General features: G+C 35.7%; 4 protein-coding genes and 1 long non-coding RNA gene across 7 annotated transcripts; 4 read left to right on the forward strand and 1 right to left on the reverse strand.

Annotated features, from left to right (window-relative positions):
- The first annotated feature begins 954 nt into the window (after positions 1-954).
- LOC144555983 (late embryogenesis abundant protein D-34-like) lies at positions 955-2,735 on the forward strand. Its single transcript, XM_078304446.1, has 3 exons — positions 955-1,250; positions 1,599-1,964; positions 2,485-2,735. The coding sequence occupies exons 1-3, from the start codon at positions 1,017-1,019 to the stop codon at positions 2,656-2,658; spliced, it is 774 nt and encodes a 257-aa protein (XP_078160572.1). The 5' UTR covers positions 955-1,016; the 3' UTR covers positions 2,659-2,735.
- Positions 2,736-4,735: 2,000 nt separating this feature from the next.
- On the forward strand, positions 4,736-10,321 carry LOC144555153 (uncharacterized). Its single transcript, XM_078303391.1, has 9 exons — positions 4,736-4,954; positions 5,164-7,632; positions 8,050-8,135; positions 8,355-8,599; positions 8,774-8,860; positions 8,957-9,056; positions 9,150-9,366; positions 9,445-9,939; positions 10,045-10,321. The coding sequence occupies exons 2-8, from the start codon at positions 5,172-5,174 to the stop codon at positions 9,933-9,935; spliced, it is 3,687 nt and encodes a 1,228-aa protein (XP_078159517.1). The 5' UTR covers positions 4,736-4,954; positions 5,164-5,171; the 3' UTR covers positions 9,936-9,939; positions 10,045-10,321.
- Positions 10,322-10,627: 306 nt separating this feature from the next.
- Positions 10,628-11,194, forward strand: LOC144555155 (uncharacterized). Its single transcript, XR_013511989.1, has 2 exons — positions 10,628-10,713; positions 11,039-11,194. It is a non-coding gene; the product is annotated as an uncharacterized LOC144555155 (long non-coding RNA).
- On the reverse strand, positions 11,177-12,511 carry LPA19 (photosystem II 11 kDa protein-like protein). The gene is made up of 4 exons (XM_078303392.1): positions 12,363-12,511; positions 12,147-12,260; positions 11,604-12,013; positions 11,177-11,492 (listed from the first exon to the last, which is right to left on the reverse strand). Exons 2-4 carry the CDS (start codon positions 12,238-12,240, stop codon positions 11,355-11,357), a joined length of 642 nt encoding a protein of 213 aa, XP_078159518.1. The 5' UTR covers positions 12,241-12,260; positions 12,363-12,511; the 3' UTR covers positions 11,177-11,354.
- Positions 12,512-14,559: 2,048 nt separating this feature from the next.
- Positions 14,560-20,148, forward strand: LOC144555233 (cysteine synthase). 3 transcript variants are annotated; one of them, XM_078303493.1, is made up of 11 exons: positions 14,560-14,666; positions 14,884-14,935; positions 15,020-15,129; positions 16,347-16,404; positions 16,816-17,079; positions 17,748-17,885; positions 17,981-18,032; positions 18,223-18,302; positions 18,613-18,672; positions 19,331-19,411; positions 19,847-20,148. In XM_078303493.1, the coding sequence occupies exons 2-11, from the start codon at positions 14,894-14,896 to the stop codon at positions 19,937-19,939; spliced, it is 978 nt and encodes a 325-aa protein (XP_078159619.1). In that variant the 5' UTR covers positions 14,560-14,666; positions 14,884-14,893; the 3' UTR covers positions 19,940-20,148. The 3 variants fall into 3 exon arrangements, with proteins under 3 accessions (XP_078159619.1, XP_078159621.1, XP_078159620.1); XM_078303495.1 differs by having other exon boundaries at positions 14,622-14,670; XM_078303494.1 differs by lacking the exon at positions 14,560-14,666 and having other exon boundaries at positions 14,751-14,935.
- The last annotated feature ends 1,779 nt before the right edge of the window (positions 20,149-21,927 follow it).

Raw genomic sequence — 21,927 nt, forward strand, 5'->3', positions numbered from 1 at the left:
GGTTCAAACCGAAATATATTAATTTGTTTATTTAAAACAATTGATTTATAATAAACCGAAGTATATTAAGAAACAAACCGGGATATTAAGAAATGAATTAAGATATTAAGAAATAAACCGAAGTATTTAAAGCAGTTTATTAAGAAATAAACCGGAGTATTAAGAAATAAACCGAGGCGGTTCGGATCAAATTCAAACCGAACCGAACCATTAAACCGACATTTTCCAAACTGAACCGAACCGAAGTTATAATTCGGTTTTAAAAGGAAAACCGAACCGAACCATTAAACCGAAAAAACCGAACCGTTTAAACCGAACTAATTCGGTTCGGTTCAAAACCGAATAAACCAGACCCAATGAACACCCCTACTTGGGGGGCCACAGATTGGTTTGGAGCTCCTTAAAAACCTAAATATATTTAATATTATAGTACATTTTTGAGTTTTTTGGGGTCGCCAAGCCAATCTGCAGCCCCCAAGAATAGAACAGCAAATTGGTTTTGAAGACCCTGATATTTTTTGAAATCTCTCAAAATATGATTTTTTGGTTTATTTTTTTTTATATGATATAAATAAAAATTTCGGTATATATACGGTTGCATGATTTCTTTTTATAATCCGTCGTATGATTCTTTTTTTATAATCGGCTATATAATTTTGGAGAGTGGATTAAGATCTAAATTTGCTCGTCATATTTAAAATTGCATTTTATAAAGACTTTATTTCTGATTGGCTAAAATAAATAAATACAGCGTGAAGAATTCTGGAACTAAAGAGAATCTTCCAAGCGGCACAGTCACAGACCGCATAGATATTTCCTTAGATATTTTCATTATTGACCATTTGACCTCACAACGTGTTCCCCTTCTAGCCCTCCACGTGTCACTGGACCCCATGATCTGTCACCATCCCCACTTCCCTTCCTCACCGTATAATCCGAAGAGATCGACACCATAAAAAGGGAAAGGAAATACATAGGAAAATAAACCATAAAAGGAAAAGAAATTAAGAAAAATCATGAGCCAAGATCAACCAAGGAGAAATCAGGAAGAACAGCAACAGCAGGAACAGCATGACTTGTCGCCGCATGATGTGCCACGTAACGAGGTGTTGAGAGAGACCCAAAACGAGCATGCCGGAGTCGACGCCGACCATGATTCCGATACCGATTTATCGGAGGACAATACTGTGACTATCACTGAGACCTTTGTTCCGGGTGGTCGGATCATTACCGAATTTGTTGCTAGACAGGTATATATGGCATTTATAATTGTAAATAATATATATATATATAGAGAGAGAGATTATTTATAAATCTTAGTCTCATAGAGCAATGGGTATGTTAAAGAATAAACAAATTTAAGAGTTTATTAAATAATATGAGAATTGATTAGCTTATATACACTTAAGCATCTCTCATATAGGTTTTCATTTTTTTTTAGATTTGGATTATTGTATTAATTTCTTCCATCTAATCAAGAAGCTTAATTTATGAAAAAAAATTTCTAGATAGATTAGTTTTGGTGATGTCATCTAGAGAGCAATCTCATTAGAAACAATCACATGTTCAACTTAACTGATGTGCTTTGATTTAATTAGGTCATCAGTCAGCACATTGCACCTGGACCAGGCGATGCCGGCACAATCGGTCGAGGAGGAGGTTACCGAGGTGGGCTTGACAGTGAAGGCGGGGGTGGCGATGGTGATGGCAGCATTGACAATAGTGAAAATGATGACCCGATAAAAATTACAATAGGCGAGGCGTTGGAAGCAGCGGGAAATGCTCTGTACGACAAGCCGGTGGAGCAGAGTGACGCGGCGGCCATCCAAGTCGCAGAGGCACGGGCTATCGGACTCAACGTAACAATGCCTCTAGGCATTGCTGCGCATGCCCAATCTGCGGCCGATGCCAACCTCTGGACAACCAAAGATGAAGACAAGGCCAAGCTCGGCGACGTGCTCTTGGTAATTGGCCAAATTAAATTAATTACATTATTAGTCCCTTTATTTTTGTTTACTTTGCATGATAAATAGGGCTGAGCTGTGTGTGCGCGCGCGCACACACATCAAACAGTTTTCAAAAAAATGTAAAATTTGGTCACCAATTACATTTTAATATGGATATCAAATTAAACAGTTTGGATCAGTTGTTTGAAAATAAAAACCAACGATTTATAGTTGTACAAGAGCGTCTATACATTACAATGCACCATAGCCCAACTCTCTCTATCTATATATATATATATATATATATATATATATATATATATATATATTATGTTATAACATAGTCTACTTACTAATCAACCAATGCATCTGGTTGACATTTTCTTTCCCATTCTTAATTTGTGACAGAGAAAATTAATCAACTGTTGTTATCATTCTTTACTCTGTTCTTATTTAAACCTGTTAGCTCCACCTGTGTTGAACTGAACCTGGTAATATAATTCATGCATGTGATGTGATGTGATTTGATTTTGAGCAGGATGCGGCGAGCAAGCTTGCGGCCGACAAACCTGTGGAGAGGGATGATGCGGCGAGGGTGGTCGGAGCAGAGATCAGTAACAAGGAAGATGCCAGGACGACACGGGCTGGAGTTGCGGCGATGATGGCGGCCGCTGCTCGCCTCAATGAAGACATTGAAAAAAAAACAATCTGAAACATGTTTTTGGCTGTTGGGTTTTGTGTGTATGTATAATTAGTTATATATGGTATAGCTAAGATTGAAGTTTTTTATCTCTGTTATTTTGAATACAAATATATTAAAAATATTGTCTAGAATAATGGTTTATTAACAATTAATTCAAAAGCATGTGTGAACTTATTAATTAACAACTAATTTGAACCTGCTCAGAATTGCTCAACTAAAAGTTGGAAGTGTCAAAGTTTGCTGGGATGGAATATAATTTGATTTATTAGATAGACTGATAAATAATTTGGATTAATATTTTTTAAGTTGATTTTTTTACGATTAATTATAAAAAAATTAAAATATTTATTTGTGTGTTATAAAAAATAAAAATATTTTGAATTTGAGTTATTAATTTCGGTTTAAAAATTACTTATATTTAAATACAGATAAATACAATAATATTGTGATTCTTTTATTTAAAAAAAAACAAAAAAATTATCTGACAAGATTGGTAACGACTACAAGAGAATGAAATGAAATTAACTAAACATAAGATGGTATTTTGAATGTCGCTATATAGATAAGGTATTTTACACGCGCCTCGTTAGTGTCGATTAATTAGGAATAAGCAATGAGAGGTCATGGCATGGTTGCAATAGAAATATTTATGTCAAAAATAATAATAATAAAACACAACAAAAAACGAAACGATTGCTATTAGCACTTGAAATGGCAAATATTATTTTATGAGATTCAAATGTACAATTTGAATCGTATTAAGTATTTTATGATCTTGGAATTTTATCTAATATATTTTCATATGGGAAAATAATGTTATTTAACATTCAAAACAATATAATTTTTGAATTCATCATTTGAAGTTGGTTATTGACCTTTAAAAGTTGTTCATTTAGTTGTACACTTGAGCCAATATTCCTTATCAACGTCATTTAATTTCAGTCACAATTCACAAACCACCATTTATGGAGGGAAAGAAATGAGCAAACAAGTTCAAATTTAAAAACAATGGAATAACAAGTTACCTAAACGCACATCATTCTTTCCCTCCTTGACTTGTTTTGAACTGTTGATATTGTCATCATCAATCATCAAGTATATTTGCTTGTTCACCCCACACTTTTTCAAATTTTATAGAAGCCCACTGTTTTTATCAAATTATCAATTGTTTCCCAATATTTGTTGGCTCTATCAATTTGTTCCTACCACTTGTATATATACCCGATAAAAAATAAACCAAAAAATTCAAATTATGGAGATTTTGAAAAATAACAGATCCTCCAAGTTAATATACAGCTCCATCTTTGAAAAGGGGGTGCAGATTGGTTTGGAGGCTCCTTAAAAACCTAAATATATTTAATATTACGATGCATTTTTTGGTTTTTGGGGGAGTCGCCAAGCCAATCTGCTGTCCTCCAAGAATGGGACAACAAATTGGTTTAGAGACCCTGGTATTTTTCGAAATCTCCCAAAACATAGTTTTTTTGGTTTATTTTTTTTAGGATGATATAAATAAAAATTTCGGTATATATAGGTTTGCATGATTTTTTTTTATATAATCCGTCATATTATTCCTTTTTATAATCGGCTATATAATTTTGGAGAGTGAATTCAGCTCTAAAATTTGCTCGTCATATTTTAAAATTGCATTTATATAAAGACTTTATTTCTGATTGGCTAAAATTATGTATTTCTATTTTGGGGATAAATTTCAATAATGAAATTTACAGGGGTTGCATAGGTAAAAGAATGAGTCTAAGCATTTCTTAGGTGGAAATTTGGATGAACCTATTTCATCGGGAGAAAAAAATGCCAATAAACGATTAAATACGGCACCCCTACCCGCAACATTTAACAGAGCTATTTTTACTTATAAAGTGCATAGACGATAAAGTCAAAAACTCTTTCCAATGACTCATGAGCTGCGTAAAGCAAAAAAATACCGTGTCCATATATTAACCTTTGTTCTACTGCTTCGTGGTAGACCGGGTCCAAGGAAAAGGTTAATAGTTTAAACCCGTTTGCGCACCCGTACGACTTATCGAATCCGAATCCAAAAGCCATGAAGTTAAAAAATCTCTTCCCAGAACAAAGAAAAGAAAAGAAAAGGAAAAAAAAAACCAAACCCCTTGTCTCCTCCTCTCTGCCCCCAAATCGCCAATCTCTCTCTCTCAAATTGGAAATCAAAGCGATTTCTTCGTCGCTCGATTTCTCATTCCCCCAACTTCCTTCCTTCTTTGATCTCGCAATATTAAGTAGCTTGATGTGGGAAATCCATTAGGCGTAATCCAGTTTTAAGAAAGAGGTAATTCTGATCGGCTTTGAATTTTTCGTTTTGCTTAGAATCATCGATTTTTTAACTTTTAAGAACCTTAATCTCGATTTTACTAGACAAGGTTTTTCGACTACATTGTTCATCTAGTGTTTTTGTTTTTTTACCTGATAAGTATTGGGAATAGATTTTTATTTGCTGGTTAATTCTTACTTTTTTGTTCTTGTTTTGTTTAATTTAAGGTTCTTTGATGTCTACGTTTGATCGAGAAGAGGGAGGTGATGAACCCAATGCTAGTAAATCGATTGAAGGAGATGATAAAGGAAAGTCAATAGATGACAAAGTACCATTAGATCCTGTTTCCATGTCAAAACGAAATGAGATAACCCCAAATGGAAGCAAGAGAAAGAGGAAAGACTGGAGAGCATTTGCCAGTGAGAATGGAGGGGCTAGGAGGAGGGTCTTAAGATCTGACGTGGCGAGGCTACTTGCAGAGACTGAAGCAAGAGGTGCTAGAAATGGCTTCAAACATTCTGAGTTGGAAGGCATGGATTGGGTTAAATGCGGAGATGATCTGCAAGTCGCAAATGAAAAGGTAAATAAAGAGAGTTCAGTAAGTGGTAAAAAAGTAACTAAAATTGGCGAAACTGAGCATCTGGGTAATGAGGAGCTTGGTGTCGGTGAAAGGAAGGAAGGTGATGATGCTGCAAATGGAGTTGCAGGAAGTGATTTTCCTTCTGAAGAAGAATTGATAGGAAAGGGAAAGGGTGTCACTGGAGATGAGGTGACAGCCTGTGCTGTCTCTGACAAGAGCGGCAATGAAAATATTCGACATGAAACTGCAGAGGTTGATGCTTCATGTGAGAACTCCAAAGGAGCAATTAAGATAGAAACCATGAATGTCGAAGCAGGGTCCACTGACGTACAGGGGGGAAAAACGGTTGAGGCAGAGCAGTTTAATGTACTAAAGAAGGCCAAAAAGAAACTTTTCTCTGGTAAAAGAAGCACCCCGGTCCAGGTTGAGTCTGTGATTGTGGAAAGAAGAATTACAAGGTCATCTGCTGCAAAACAGTTGGTTAATCACGAAAATGCCCTTGAAATTGAAGGTGCACCAATTGTGGAGGGGCAGATGGAGGAAGAAAGTTCCGGTTTAGACCAGACTGATACAGACGATAATAAACTTTTGAAAAATTTCAAGCTAAAAAAGGGCAAGAAAACGAGATCTGATAGGAGAAAGAGCTCTGATCTGACAGACGACTCTGATGAGGAATTTAATCCTGTGAGAAAAAGAGTCAGAAAGAAACAAGCAAATGCTGAGGTTGATAAGGATTTCTCAGTTGCATCAGGTACAAAGCGGAACCGACCAAAGAAACCTGAGGTCGAGAGTGAGGAGCTTGACTCTTCAGGCTCCAACTCGGACTTTTTGGGTAGTGATGTGGCGATGCCAGCAATGAAGAAAAGACAGGGTCGGCAGCCTGGCTCCAAACACAAAACTGGAAAAGCCAAATTTGGTAAAATGATAAAAACGAAGAAGAAAAGACAGGCAGGGTCACTTGGCTCCAAAAATAAAGAGAAGGTTATCAAAGTTGAGTCTATGAGTGAACTGGATGATAAACCGAGACGGGTTGCGAAGGAAATAGTAAGGGATATGATAAAGGATTTGCTCAAAAAACATGGCTGGACAATTGAATTGAGGCCTCGGTATGGTAGAGAATATATGGACCAGGTACATGTATCACCTGATGGTACCACTCATTGGTCTATCACCAAGGCGTATTATGCTTTTCTTCGAGAAAGGGAGTCGTTGCAGAGCCCGTCAAAGGGAAAAGGTAAACACGTCGCTGATTTTACACCCATTCCGGAAGAACTGCTTGACATACTTAAGAAAACTGTCTGTAAGGAAAGATGTGATGCAAAAAAGAAGAAAAACAAACTGAAAGGAAAGACAAAAGAGAAAGGGAAATGGCGGCTTGGAGTGAAGTCCAAAAAAATCAAGAAGAAAGGAAAACTCAAGAAGAAAATTAAGAAGGAAGGGGAAAAGTCAGCAAGTAGTGGTATTAACGAGATGAATCCGAAAAGAGGTCGAAAGAAGAAGGCACGGCTTACCTTGCTTGCACGCGGGTCCCACAAGGAGGGGGAGGCAAGTGGTGAGAATGACTACATACCGTATGAATGGAAGCGCACTGTTGTTTCCTGGATGATTGACTTAGAGGTGGTGTCAGAGAATGGTAAGATTAAGTACATTGACCCAAACAAACCCGACCCATTAGCAGAGGGCAAGATCAGCCGTGATGGGATTGAGTGTGATTGTTGTGCGAAGACTTTTACAGTTTCTGATTTTGCGGTTCATGCGATGGTCGCGGAGAATGGTACCTCATGCCTGTCATACCTTTTTGTGGAGGAGGTGGGTCTTAATTTCTTGCAATGCTTGGTGCTGGCTTGGGAGAAACAGTGCAGCATCTCAGAGCCAAAGGGTTTTTTTTCATCAGCCGAGGCTGATGGGGTGGACCAGAACGATGACACCTGTGGTGTTTGTGGGGATGGCGGCGACCTGGTGTGCTGTGACGAGTGCCCCTCAACGTTTCATCTCAGCTGCCTCGGCATGGAGATGCTTCCTTCCGGTGACTGGCATTGCCCTTACTGCTCCTGTGCATTTTGCAAAAAGCTCTCCTCTTCTCCTCTGCTTTCTTGCACCCAATGCAGTGACAAATGTACGTGTTACTAAATTATATTTTATTTAGGGCTTTTACTGGTTTTCCTTATTTGCAAAAAAGATTGTTGTTTATTATATTGATTTTTGACTTTTTTTAGGGTTTAGGGTGCAAGAATTGAGATAGAATTAATGATTAGAAAAATGTTGATTTAAGAGAAGAAAAACATGTGGTTGTCTCAAAATTTGGTCTTAATTAGCTAATTAAGTGCCAAAATGGACCTTTTTTTTGCCAAAAACAGAAAAAAAAAAAAGGAAATTGTTTAAAACTTTAGTGCTCATGTGGTCATGTTAGCTGGGGGAAATTTTGTAATTATTGCAAAATTGTGGACCTCCGTAAACACTGATAAAAGGTTGTGTTTTGTCTTTATTTTATTTACCATCCATCATCAATTTTCATTTCAAATTTCTTTCTCAGTTCACTCTTTGTGTGCATCTGAGAAGACCGGAGCATCTGTTGGCCAGGATGGCGGGATTTCTTTCTGTGGTGAAAGTTGCAAAAAGGTACAAAATATTTTGCTTTTGAATCTTTACAATCCCAACCTGGTAACCTCGGTAATGCTTATGTCTTCATTTCTGTGTAGCTTTTTTGTGTTTTATTTTAAATGCACCGTAATATAATTTTTCCTTAGTTGAATGGATGGAACTCACGCTCACATGAATTATGAAATGTTGCCTGAGCAAAAGTATAGCATGCTAACATATATAAATTTTTAATGATAGCTTTTTGAGGGGTTGGAGGCTATGTTGGGAGTGAATCACAAAATGGAAAGAGGCTTCTCATGGAGGTTAATAAGGCGTATAACTGAGGATGAGTCTTCCATAGACCCGGTGCACACGCCGGAGGTACGTGCTGAGTGCAACACAAAAGTTGCTGTTGCTATGACTGTCATGGATGAGTGCTTTTTACCAATTGATGATCAGAGAAGCGGGATTGACCTACTTCAAAATGTCGTCTACAGTTGCAAGTATGTTCAAAATTTTACATGTTGGTCATTTTTGTATTTCTTTTTTTCTTTTCAGGTCCAAAATATCTGATCTAAAATGAATAGACAACAACAACCAAGCCGTAGTCCCAAACAAGTTGGGGTAGGCTAAGATGAATAAGACAGGATATGCTTATTTATTTCGGGTGTTTGCAGATCAAATTTCGTTCGATTGAACTTTAGAGGTTTCTACACTTTTCTCCTTGAGAGAGATGATGAAATAATATGTGCAGCCTCTGTTAGGTATACTCTCTTCTCCCCTGCCGCCACCCTTTCCATCTCCCTTCACCCCTTCTCTTTTGGTTTTTGATTTTGTTTATTTTATCATTGCTATTACAGGGTACATGGTAACAAGCTAGCTGAGATGCCCTTTATAGGGACGCGGTACATGTACAGGCGCCAAGGGATGTGCCGTCACCTCCTAGATGGAATTGAATCGGTATTGCAAGTTTTATATTAGTTGTCTTTCGCTTTCCATAAATTTTTTTTTTTACCAATTATAACCCTAGAATTTATTAATTTGTTTTCAAAGGCTCTGAGCTCCCTGAAAGTTGAGAAATTAATCATACCGGCTATAACGGAGCTAGTGGACACCTGGACAAATGTGTTTGGATTCAGACCTCTCGAGGGCTCGGAAAGGCAGGAGCTCAGATCCAAAAGCATTGTTGTTTTCCCTGGTACCGGTCTCTTGGAGAAGCCTATGCTTGGTACCAGTTCAAGGGAAGATTGCGATACAACCCCTATAGAAGGTTCATATATATCTTAATAACTTTCTTATGAAAAATGTAAAAATATTCATTGATTTAACCAATTAATTATTCATGCAGGCAATGAAAAAATTCTAGAATCTCCAAAGAATCAGCAACTCTCAAATGGTGACATACCACATGAGTTTGTTGATGCATGCGCAGAAATAAAACCTGATGATTCTGGTGAAGTATCGTCTTATGCTACAGCCAGCGGAGAAGGTGATGTTGCGGGCCCCACCAAACCCGACTCTGATGTGATGCAATCCGTTAAGTGCTGTTGTGGCTCTGCTGAACCAGATGACGGCAAGCCAAGTGACGGGCTGGCTGAACTAGAGTCTGACCCGATGCCAGCTGTCCAATCCGATGAGGGTTTGGCTGAACCCAAGTCTGGTTCAGTTCTGGTAAAGGGTACACCTGACAAAACAGATGTTTTGGATAGTACTGACGAGATTGGTCCGCTTGGCTGTGAAGAAAATGGCAGGCTACAGGGCTGTGCAGAGAATGGGGCTTGCCACCTGACAGGACCTCAGTTGGCATCTCCAGATGCAGTCATTGGCAAGTGCAGCTAATTAGGTATGGTTTTATTAAATATAGCTTCATTCAACTGTTAGTAAAGTGCTGATACATTTTTGGAAATTTTATTTAATATTACAAATTCTTTGGACTGTTATTTTTCAGGAATTTTCCAAAATCCTTAGTTTGTGGGGTCGCAAACCATTTTGGCTTCTGACAGCAGTGGTAGAGGTGTTTGTTTCTCCAATGTTAAGGGGTAGTTGACTCTGTGAGAAGCTTAGAGACTAATAGTCTTAGAAATGGTGCTTCTCTTATAGTGCTAACAGCATTTTTATTTAGAAGCATATCTTTTGATGCCTTGCCCTTTTTTGTATATGGTTTTGTACCTAGGGCAATTTCTGCTTTTATGTTGCATTTATTCAATGATGCTTTTCTCCTAATTTGAGATCGCTTTTGAATTCATGGTCATGCAAGATGTTTTGTTGTGCCTTTTTTTTTTCCCTTGTGTGTCCCACTCCGCTGCTGCGCTTTCGTAGTTGCCTGGTTGGTTTTTAATGGCTACATACCTTTGATATTACAACTGGTACAATTTGGTGCAACCCAACTGGACTCGGGTGCGTAAAAGGCCTAACAGGTTACAAACTGAGATGACCTTACTACAGACTGTTCCAGTGTAAATAGCTGACATGAACCTCATCATATTGGGGCAAATTAGATTTCAAATACCATTAGACGAGAAGTTTATTAGTCAAAAGGCACTATTTGTGTTTGAATGCATATTCTTTAGGTACCGCATGTGGTAGAATGAGCTCCTAGCTGAGCTAAATGATTTAGGTAGGGGTGCAAACGGATCAGATACGGATTGGATAGTGGTAAAGTCATATCTGTATCTGTTTTTATTTTTCGGATACGGATACGGATCGGATATTAGACGGATACAGATATCCGCTTTTTATAATAGTGAATAACATAATTTTTTTCATAATATATATTAAACTATATAATATATATCTACTATTCGGATACAGATAATTAAAATTCAAAATCATATTCGTATGATCGTATCCGTATCTGCATGGATATTCGGATATCGGATATCCGTATTAAATTTTCGGATACGGTCAGATAATATCCAACCCGTTTGCACCCCTAGATTTAGGTGACTATTTGATTTATAAGGATCTGCTTTAAGATTCGTGTCAGTTTAAAAGGATGATGTAGATCTCATTCTACATGGTAGTGTACTGCCCTTGATCTGAAAATCTTAAAAAAAAAAAGAAAAAAAGAAAACCGAGCCTGATTTGGCCCAACCTGAATCAATTTCAGCATGCCTTTTTTCCAACCTCTTAATGGTTCCAGTGTCTGGTATTTTCATACTGATATTGGTCTGCTCTCAATGATTCCAAATACATTTCTAAAGAAAATACAAAAACGAAAAACCGAAGAGGCTTGCAAGAAAAAAAATGGCCTATTTATTACAGATTTTCCTCTGCAGTCTTTAGGTCATTCAAAATTCTCGACCTGACTTCGTTTGACAGCAATGCCGATGGCCCTGCTTTCGAGTAGAATTCTGCGAGTGATCTAATTGCTCTCTCCAGAGCAACATATGACTCCTGATTAGGAAACCAAATTTCAAATGAGTCTGATCTGCTCTGTGTTGTGCAAATACTAAATTTTCAAGAAGATATATATATATATATATATACATTACCAAATTTGTTTACCTCAGCAGCAATAGTGCTTTGTCCTCTCCAACCACCCAAGTATTCTCTGATCGATTCCTTAGCTGCATCGGCATTTCTCCGAAACTTGGTGATATCATTTGTATCTTCCTCTAGTGATTCTCTTAGTGTCTTTACAACCTCCCTTGCGGCTTTTAAGTACGCCTTTGGCAACACTTTTCCTGATTTTGTTTTCTCATTTGGATCAAATATTGACTTAATTGCACCGATAACACCCCCGCCTTCCTCATTGTTTTCTCCATCTTTTCTCTGAGTATCTTCTTCTGCTTTGAGGGGATTTGTTCTGATTAAGGTTGTGTAATATATAGTTAATGGGGATAGAAGCACATTTCTTCGGCTTAGAAAATCGCCTTGTGGAGATGCTAGGCAAGCCTTCAAGCGAGGTTTCTTGTCTGTTCTGTTGCGCATAATAAGAGGCAACGGAATTACTCGACGGATTTCAGAAAATTAGTTTACCAGTAAAATTATTGCAACATGGCCATGTAATATGAATTGAAATCAAAGATAAATTTAGGTGAGAATTACTGTAATTTAGCTTGGGATGGTTTGTGTTGATTTGCTGTTTATGGTTACAACTGTAGCATCTGCTTAGCAAGGAGAAAGAAATAGAAATAGCCATTGCTAATTAATCTGTGCTTTCTGAAAAGGGAGGGGAAAAAAATATTTCAAACCAAATATTTATCATGTATTTTTGCAATTAAATAAATGTTTTCTAAGTATAGAACCAAAATTAAAACGAACCTTGGGTTCAAGCAATAGTGTTAAAAAAGTATTTGCCAAACTTCCCTTTCCATTTATATTTATAGAGTTAAAACGATTGTATGAACTATGAAGCAGTGTAAAGCAAAATTGTTTTCTTTTTTCCTATCCATAACCTTATCACTTTGCTACCTAAAATATGTGGTCGCTATATGGGACCCGTTATCCATCCTGAAACAACATAATATAATATTTTAATTTCTTAATTCCAATTGATGAAACCAGATCTGAATATCTGATGGCGCAATTGGTTTTTGCAATTGATGAGGTCATGGTCTATGCAACCCAATTATGAGATCTTTTGTGACAAAAGGTGTGTATTCTGACAAGTGTTGTAAATAACAGTATGCGATTATCGGACGGACATGGTGCCGGCATGCCACCAAGCTATTAACTGGGAATGATCGGAAATAATCGGCCAATTAATCAGAAAAATCCATGACGCTTTGGTTACCGCCAATGACTAATCAGCCAATTAATTGGATTACTATCTAAATAGGTAGAAAATCAATTGATCTAAATATTATAGACCATTCAAAAACAGTAATTTTTTACCTATTAAAAAATAGTAAGAGAAATTTAAAAAAAATTATATTTTACATATGTAAATCATGTTAAACAATTCAAAATTTCAAATTGATTAGTACCTTAGCTTTACCCTTACTCTCCAATATTTGTATATTTTTATTTCCTTTAATCAATTGTTTTCTCTCAAGTCTCACATGTCCATCTCTTTTGGAGATTGACGGAAAACTCGTTACATGAACTGCCACATGCTTCGGTGGTACAGAAGATCCAGTTTAAATCCTAAATGCTTGCTATTTTCTGCTCTGCGACGCCGTTGCCACAGCTAATTTAGTATCAAACCAAGATTAGAATTGTGTCGGATCCTCTCCAGTCGATCGGAATTCTCTGATGGTTTTAGGGAGGCCTGAACCGCTGGATATGAAATAAACGGTCAAAATTTGGTTGGAACCATCAATGCGTTCTTTTCAATTTGGAGAGGAGCAAGACCTAATCAGAATTAATCATCAGCTCAGAATCTCAGATGCGTGACGAATTTCGTAAGATTAACTTTAAAAAGTTATGGTATTGGTTTTAAAGAATTGAGAAATGATTCGAGTCTCTCTCTTTGATTCGTACTTTTTAATGGCGTATAAATGATATAAAAGCAAAGTTCGGTTTTATAAGAAAGAATAAAAACGATGCGCAATCTATTTACAATAGTTTTAACAAAAAATAATGAAATTTACTTCTTTTTATTGTGAATTACCACTTCATTTTTTCACAAAATACTGATTCATAAAGAAATATTTTTGCATTGTTATTTAATTTTAGTTTATTTTTTTTCTTATTAAAGAAATTGGTTGATGATGATCACGTCTATCGCAATTTACTAAGACAATTTTTTTTTAGAGAGAGTTTCGTATTTAAACTAAACAGATGATTTCAATAATTAGAATTTTAAACTTGATCCAAAGTGTTTGATTTTTGTCAAAGTTTGCGCGAACAATTTAAATTGATGCAACTGTTTAAATTTATTTAGTTCTAAATTCTTTTGTACAAGTCTCATTACAGATTAAACAATTTAGATTCGGCTTTAAATAAAATTTGTTCAAAGCCTTTAAACAAAATCCAATTGTAATAACCAATGTTGTAAAACACGTCCATTTAGATCGATTAATCGGTCGATTAGTCGTTAGTAATAACCAAACCGTTACGGATTTTCCTCACTAATCGATCGATTATTTCTGATTATGGTCGATTATTCTGGATTAATCGCTTGACGATACTCTATTCGTCCGACGAGCGCATATCGTTATTAACAACAATGATTATAACCATAGTAACAATATATGCGATAAATTCGTGAATAATTTGCGTTTTTTTTACATTTTTAAACCGAACTCCGAATAAAATGCGAATCACAAATTATTCATGAGGAAAATGCAAAATTAAAAAAATATATTTAAAAATAAATAATTTTGGAGTTTTTTTTTCGCTTCTTTGTTGTACCGAATCATTAAATTTTAATTCTGCCAAACCGAAATCAAACTATTCGTTTGTCACTATTGGTTATAACAACCAATAGATGATGGTAATTGCATGTAACAGATGTAGCTGCATATCTGCTTATCTAATATATAATATAATATAAACTTCACCAAACTTGCTCCTGGCTTACTTTATCATGTACCCACTTCCACCTGTCGACTGAACCACAATTATACAACCCAAGCGAAGAGATCTCGCCTTTCTCTTCAAATTTGATTTGCCTTCTCTCTGGTAAGTAATATTTTTTTTTCCCTTTTTGATTAGCTTTGTATGATTTCCTACGGTTTTTTTTTTTTTTTTTTTTTTTTGTATATTGTGGTAGCTTTAATAATTGAGTGCTTTATATCTTCCTTTTCATTTTTTAGCTTTAATAATTGAGCTCTGATCTTAATTTATTTAGTTGTCAGATAAACCCTAATTCACAGCTTAAACTAATTTGTTTTCACAGAATCATAGCAATGACTGAGTTGGAAATTGGAATCGCTAAGAATATCACTGAGGTAAATTTTTTTTTTTTTTAACAACTTCCCCAATTTCAATTTTTGACTGAGATATTATGAGCTAATATTATGAAAATGTTGTAGTTGATTGGGAAAACACCATTGGTGTACTTGAACAAGGTGGTGACTGGATGCGGGGCCCGCATTGCAGCAAAGCTCGAGTGCATGGAGCCATGCTCTAGTGTTAAGGATAGGTGCTAATTTTATATTATCTGTGCTTCTTTTGGGCAATTTCCTTTGTTTTTCCAAAGGTTAACCAGCAATTAGCAACCGGCAATTTCATTAAATAAAAGCAATGTTTTACAAAATATTACAAGCTGAAAGGAGATAGCAAGTATGATGGGGCTTCATGGCTTATAGGATATATATATATGAGATGGGCTACGGTGAGTTGCGAAGTAAAGCGACTATTTTACTTCACGCTCATATTTTGCGATTTTAAAGTTCAAAACGTCAATCTGAACCGTTCATCTTGTTCTCCATATTGAAATGTGCTTGGAGACCAAATTTTACATTTTTTGGAATTTTTTTACTATTTATTAAGCAATTTTGAAAGTCACTGATCTGATGGTCCAGAAAATTTTACTGTTTTTACTGTTCACAGCAAAACAGCAATTTTCAAAAATGCTTAATAAATAGTAAACAAATTCAAAAAAATGTAAAATTTGGTCTCCAAGCACATTTCAATATGGATTAAACATCTAACGGTTCGGATCGGTCGTTCGGACTTTCAAAATAAAAATACGGCGTGAAGTAGAAATGTGTTTTACTTCGCAACTCACCGTAGCTCATCTCTCTCTCTCTCTCTCTATATATATATATATATATATATATGAGATGGGATATGGTGCATTGCAATGCATAGGCCATGGTGTGCATTGGATCATAAATCACCGATTCAAAGTCCAAATGACCGATCCAAACCGTTCATCTTGTTCTCCATATTAATATATGCTTGGAGACCAAATTTTATATTTTTTGGAATTTTTTTACTATTTATTAAGCCACTTTGAAAATCGTTGATCCAACGGTGGCTTCTGATTTTACTGTTCCAAACAGTCACCGTTGGATCAGCGATTTTCAAAGTGGCTTAATAAATAGTAAAAAAATTCCAAAAAATATAAAATTTGGTCTCCAAGCACATATTAATATGGAGAACAAGATGAACGGTTTGGATCGGTCATTTGGACTTTGAATCGGTGATTTATGGTCCAATGCATACCATGGCCTATGCATTGCAATGCACCATAGCCCATCTCATATATATATATATATATATATTTATTTTTATTTTTTTCAATTTTTTGAAAGGGTACAAAATGAACTTCTCAATATCTTAATTACTCGGAGTTAATTTTTTGAACGGGAAGATGAAAAAAATATATTTAAATTTGACAAAATGTAATTGCAGGATTGGTTATAGTATGATTGCAGATGCTGAGGAAAAGGGTCTGATCACTCCAGGCCAGGTTAAAAACCTAACATTTTATTCTATTTGCACCAAAACTTTTCATGTTTGCTACCAACTCAACATCTGTCGGGAAATCCACAATTGTTCTCCGACTTTTACATGGAATCCGAGTCGTGCAAAGCTGAAAATGTTCCCTACAGTTAGTGTACCAACCATGATATGCGTAGTTTCAGTTCAATTTTGGCTTATTCTTACTAAAATAAGAAAAGAGTTCATAGAATAAGGGGTCAAGCTGTCAACATTTGATTGGTGTCATACTTTTGCAATTGCACTTTTCTAATAGTTGGTATTATTTGTAATGAAGCCTGACAAATACTGAACATTAGTTATAATGAGAAATCTCTGTTGTTGTTTACAATCTTTGAGCAAAAAATCACTAATAAATTAATGTTTTTCCTTCACTTTAAAGAGTGTGTTGATTGAGCCGACAAGTGGTAACACGGGCATAGGACTAGCCTTCATGGCAGCGGCGAAAGGATACAAACTGAAACTAACGATGCCGGCATCGATGAGTCTAGAGAGACGCATCCTTCTCAAGGCATTTGGTGCTGAGCTGGTGCTGACGGATCCCACTCTCGGCATGAAAGGTGCTATACAAAAGGCTGAGGAGTTGGCATCCAAGATCCCCAATTCTTACATCCTTCAACAATTCGAAAACCCTGCAAACCCTAAGGTACTGTGAGGTTAAGCAAGTAATTTCTTTTGTACAAACTGCACAAGAACATTTGTAAATTTGTTTTCTATTTTCTGTATTACATTCAAACATTGATTGTACAGATACAAATATAGTGAAACTTCTTTTTAACTCAACTAGGCATTTATGATTAACTTGGGTTAAGCACTAGGTTTGATTGTTACTGTATCAGGGAATCTGTGTGCCAGCACACCATTCTGCTTCCTTTTGACTGGAGTTGTCCAGTATCTTGGTTTGGTTAATAGTGTACCAAACAAAATAAACAATGGAATCTTTGCCGGACCTTTTAAAACTTTTACATGTACTTTACCGAGGTAGATCACATTTTGGGGGCAATAAAAATGGTTTTCTTCTCTAGATCAAGTTCCTTCTTTGCTCTTATACTTTCTTCTATCTCTCTATGACCCTAACTCTAGCTTGTAAATTGAACAAAGAATGATTTTGTGACTCGAAAATTGAAGGGGCGAATTTTTCTAAGAACGAAATCTAACTACTGAAAAGAATTTAGGAATCCTCCTGATTCTTGTTCATTTGAAATTTAAAAGTGGAAGTTTCTTGCAAATTACAAAAAAAGTATTTTTATTTATGATAAGAGTAGTAGTATTCTGTTTGTTCTTTTTGATGATATATGGTCATGTATTTTGTAGGTACACTATGAAACAACTGGGCCCGAGATCTGGCAAGGAACAGCTGGTAAAATAGATATTCTTGTATCTGGCATCGGAACTGGTGGTACCATCACAGGTACTGGAAAGTACCTCAAGGAGAAGAACCCCAATATTAAGGTACAATCACAAGACTACCTTATTCTGTATTCCTTAAGCATCCTACTTTTCTTTGACATTTTGTTTTCAACTGAAATTTTGATCATTTGGCGAAGCTGTATGGAGTAGAACCGACAGAGAGTGCTGTTTTGTGTGGAGGAAAACCAGGTTGGTATTCCCCGCTCCCCCGCTCCCCCGAATTCATATCACCTAAGGTAACATAATATTTCTGTTTAGATCCACGGTTCTGGATCTAAACAGAAATGTTCTGTTACCTCAGAGGGTATGAACTATCTCCCTTTTATTTTGTGCCCCTTGCAATCTTATTTTGATATGATGTCTTCTTCGCGTGCTTTAGGACCACATAAGATCCAAGGGATAGGTGCTGGTTTCATTCCTGGTGTTTTGGAAGTTGACATCTTAGATGAAGTTCTACAAGTAAGCAATGAGGAAATGCACTTGTGCAGCCACTTAAGTGAATTTTATTCTCATTTCACCAGAACACATATTTTGATCCCTTGATAGAACCTAAAGCAAACTCAAACTTCAAATCCTGTACTAGTAACTATTTGATTGGTGTAGAGACAAAATATCTTACAATCCTAGACAGTAATTGTAACAAAGGATATATATTAGGTCTGTAGCTGTACTATACAGGTACCAGAATATAGATACTGGTTCTGACTGATTTTGTGCTGAGATCCAAGACTAATGCAATTATACATATGTCATATGTGGTGTTGATTAGGTCTCAAGTGAAGAGTCAATTGAGATGGCAAAGGTTCTTGCCTTACAGGAAGGGCTGTTGGTAAGTTGCAATGCACTTGGTTTAATAACATTTTGTAAGAGTAAAACTGATAAAAAATAATTATATTTGAATGCTTGAACAGCAGGCTTATTTCACAATTAGTTGTTTAACATGATATAACCTCTTTTATTTTATTAACTATCTTGAGTGAGGCTATGGAACTATGCATAGCGCAGATTGGTCTGTACTACGAATCAATATTTTTCGTTTCCAAATTCCAAATAGTCGATCTAAACCGTTCAACATGATTTCCATATGAAAATGTAGCTGTAGACTAAATTTTACATTTTTTTTTACTATGTTTTTAGATAGGTAGAAAATCACTACTTTTGAATGGTCTATAATCTTTAGATCAAGTCATTTTCTTCCTATCTAAAAAAATTCTAAAAAAAATGTGAAATTTGATCTATTAGTACAATTTCATATGAAAATCATGTTGATCTCATCGATTGTTTGGACTTTGAACATGGAGATATTGATCCATAGTATGTATGCATAGTACCATAGCCTCGCTCCAATATCTTTGCAATGACACTAGACATTAATCGTTGGGGGGGGGGGGGGGGGGGGCGGCGCAGTTTCAGGTATATTTCAGTGATAAAGTTGTCACATGGATAAGCTTGATCTTTTAGTTTGATGAACTAAATTTTCATATTAGGTTGGGATATCATCTGGAGCAGCTGCAGTTGCAGCGATTAGAGTTGCTCAGAGGCCAGAGAATGATGGAAAGCTCATTGTTGTAAGCATCTTTTCTTCTTTCTTTCTACATTACCAGTACTTTGGTTTAGTATACATGCCTTTTGACTTAACAATTAAAATACTTCCTAGTAAACTACATACTATATCTTTTTGCTAGTACAGAATTTCAATATGATTTTATTGGAACTATATGTTTGAAGCTTACATTAATTTTAGAGGGAAAAGGAAATAAATAAATATATAATGAAGTGAAATTCCTTGTGCAATGAAACAAACTGTATGGTTCTCAACCAATTTTAGTTGGTCAGTTTAATAGTACAATAATAGCACTCAACATAAAAATCTATGCCTGATAAGAACTATTAACTATACTGATAGAAAAGGAGAAGCAAAATAAGAAAAATAATAAAAGTTCAAAATTACACTTCCCAATTCAGCACTGATTCAATTCAAGCACATGCTATGTTTCATTCAGGTTGTTTTCCCAAGCTTTGGTGAGCGTTATCTTTCATCCGTGCTCTTCGACTCGATCAGAAAGGAGGCAGAGAATATGGTTTTTGAGCCATAGATTCGAGCACTTTTCGGTTTTTCCTGATTGTGTGACCTTGTCTTGGCCTCTCACTCTATCAGAATAAACTGCTAGTGCTTGTGAAATTTAGGTATTTCCAACAGCCTAGAATTAAGGAGAAATAAAACAAACCTTGTAATTTCATTTGGAATTCATGTGATTTTATTCAGTTATTGTGGTGTTTCTGAAATAATTTATGCTGTTTATGCATTTGTTTGTTTTATGCTGTTTATGAGTTTGTTTATCCCTCTGAATTTTTTTTAAGTAGGCGAAATGTCTACCAAAGGATTTTATTAAACGAAATTTACATGAAGAAAAAGGAGAAAAGAGGAAAAAATTAAACTGAACAATGCAAAGCAAGAATGAAATTCAAATCCCTATTCAAATCTGTATATGAATTTACGTTGATCGAAAAACACCATGATGATAATGTTTAACGAAAATTACCAAATTTATAAGCCTTTTTAAGTATCATAAAATCAATTATGATTGTCAAAGATAAATGTGTTTTCAGCTATGTTACCCCGATACTTTATATATGGTTCTGTATCCGTATCCGATATGCATATGGGTGCAAACGGGTTGGATATTATCCGACCGTATCCGACTCCGTATCCGAAAATTTAATACGGATATCCGATATTCGAATATCCGTGCGGATACGGATACGGATACGGATACGGATATGGTTTTGAATTTTAATTATCCGTATCCGAATAGTAAATATATATTATATAATTTAATATGAATTATGAAAAAAATTATGTTATTCACTATTATAAAATGCGGATATCCGTATCCGTATCCGGTTAATATCCGATCCGTATCCGTATCCATCTAATATCTGATCCGTATCCGTATCCGGAAAATAAAAACGGATACGGATATGGTTTTACCACTATCCGATCCGTTTGCACCCCTAGATATGCATCGTATTGCTCAATACTCATATCATGTTGAAAATTGTTGTATCTTCGTACCCGTATTGTATTCGATACAATACCTGTACCCGTATCTATGCAACATAAATTTTCAGTAGTGGGTGTTGTAATTATCGAATAAATTAATAGTTTATATTATCTAACCTAAAATAAAAAAAGCAAATAAATATATTAAACACATAATATCAGTAAATATAGAAGTTACAATTATTGATCTCATTATTTAAAATATTAATTATTAATCAAATAAAACTGTATAAAATATTATATAAATAAAATTTGTCATAAATTACTACGTATAAATTTTATAAAATGTTGCATAAATTAGTTTAGGCATAAAGTACTCAGCTAGGGCTGCTAATGAGTATAGCCGGCTCAGGAATCAATGAGTTGAGCGGCTCAATATTTCATAATGAATCTGTCACAACCCCGCCGCCGGGCCGGGATTCGCGACAAGAGAGGCACCCTCGCATCCATCCATCGTCCCGTCAACCTACGTCGCAAACAAAAATAACAAACAGAAACAATACAGAATCAGCTACAAAGCTCAGTAACCGGTTATTTAACGACGCGCTTCTCTATAATTGGCTAAATTAAACAACCATTCAAATAGACTGGATTAATCCACACAAATTCGAATCAAATTATGAATACATATTTAACCGGTGATAGCACCTGGGTCTGGGTTATCAATAAAACAAGTCACACAATATCCATATCATTTCCTTTCACACAATCATATCATTTCTCAAATTCTCATAACACACGATCATATCATTTCACAAATCAAATTCGAACCACAAACCCGCTATCTCGTTAAATATGCATCATAATCCAAAACCCAATTCAATTATCCAATTCAAAACTCAATTAAATCAAACAAAACGAAAACACAAATTATAGAGAAGTCCGGTTACCTGTCAGCGATCAGTTCAGAAATCCAATTCGAGATGCAACACTTGTTTTGAATCAACGCGACGTAGTCGGAATTTCAATCAGATATGAAACAAAAATATTTATCAAAACATTTCCCTTTATTTTCCCTCA

This window comes from Carex rostrata, chromosome 6, assembly GCF_964058835.1.
Source record: "Carex rostrata chromosome 6, lpCarRost1.2, whole genome shotgun sequence".
Lineage (NCBI taxonomy): Eukaryota > Viridiplantae > Streptophyta > Magnoliopsida > Poales > Cyperaceae > Carex > Carex rostrata.

Excerpts from the sequence above, each read along its gene's own strand:
- LOC144555983 (XM_078304446.1), top strand. The coding sequence starts at position 1,017 with ATGAGCCAAGATCAACCAAGGAGAAATCAGGAAGAACAGCAACAGCAG. Across the intron at positions 1,251-1,598 it reads CCGAATTTGTTGCTAGACAG|GTCATCAGTCAGCACATTGC; the intron begins GTATATATGGCA and ends TGATTTAATTAG. Across the intron at positions 1,965-2,484 it reads AGCTCGGCGACGTGCTCTTG|GATGCGGCGAGCAAGCTTGC; the intron begins GTAATTGGCCAA and ends GATTTTGAGCAG.
- LOC144555153 (XM_078303391.1), top strand. The coding sequence starts at position 5,172 with ATGTCTACGTTTGATCGAGAAGAGGGAGGTGATGAACCCAATGCTAGT. Across the intron at positions 8,136-8,354 it reads GTGGTGAAAGTTGCAAAAAG|CTTTTTGAGGGGTTGGAGGC; the intron begins GTACAAAATATT and ends TTTTAATGATAG. Across the intron at positions 9,057-9,149 it reads TCCTAGATGGAATTGAATCG|GCTCTGAGCTCCCTGAAAGT; the intron begins GTATTGCAAGTT and ends TTGTTTTCAAAG.
- LPA19 (XM_078303392.1), bottom strand. The coding sequence starts at position 12,240 with ATGGCTATTTCTATTTCTTTCTCCTTGCTAAGCAGATGCTACAGTTGT. Across the intron at positions 12,014-12,146 it reads CCATCCCAAGCTAAATTACA|ACAAGAAACCTCGCTTGAAG; the intron begins GTAATTCTCACC and ends GCAACAGAACAG. Across the intron at positions 11,493-11,603 it reads AAAGCACTATTGCTGCTGAG|GAGTCATATGTTGCTCTGGA; the intron begins GTAAACAAATTT and ends TTTCCTAATCAG.
- LOC144555233 (XM_078303493.1), top strand. The coding sequence starts at position 14,894 with ATGACTGAGTTGGAAATTGGAATCGCTAAGAATATCACTGAG. Across the intron at positions 14,936-15,019 it reads TCGCTAAGAATATCACTGAG|TTGATTGGGAAAACACCATT; the intron begins GTAAATTTTTTT and ends AAAATGTTGTAG. Across the intron at positions 17,886-17,980 it reads AGAAGAACCCCAATATTAAG|CTGTATGGAGTAGAACCGAC; the intron begins GTACAATCACAA and ends CATTTGGCGAAG.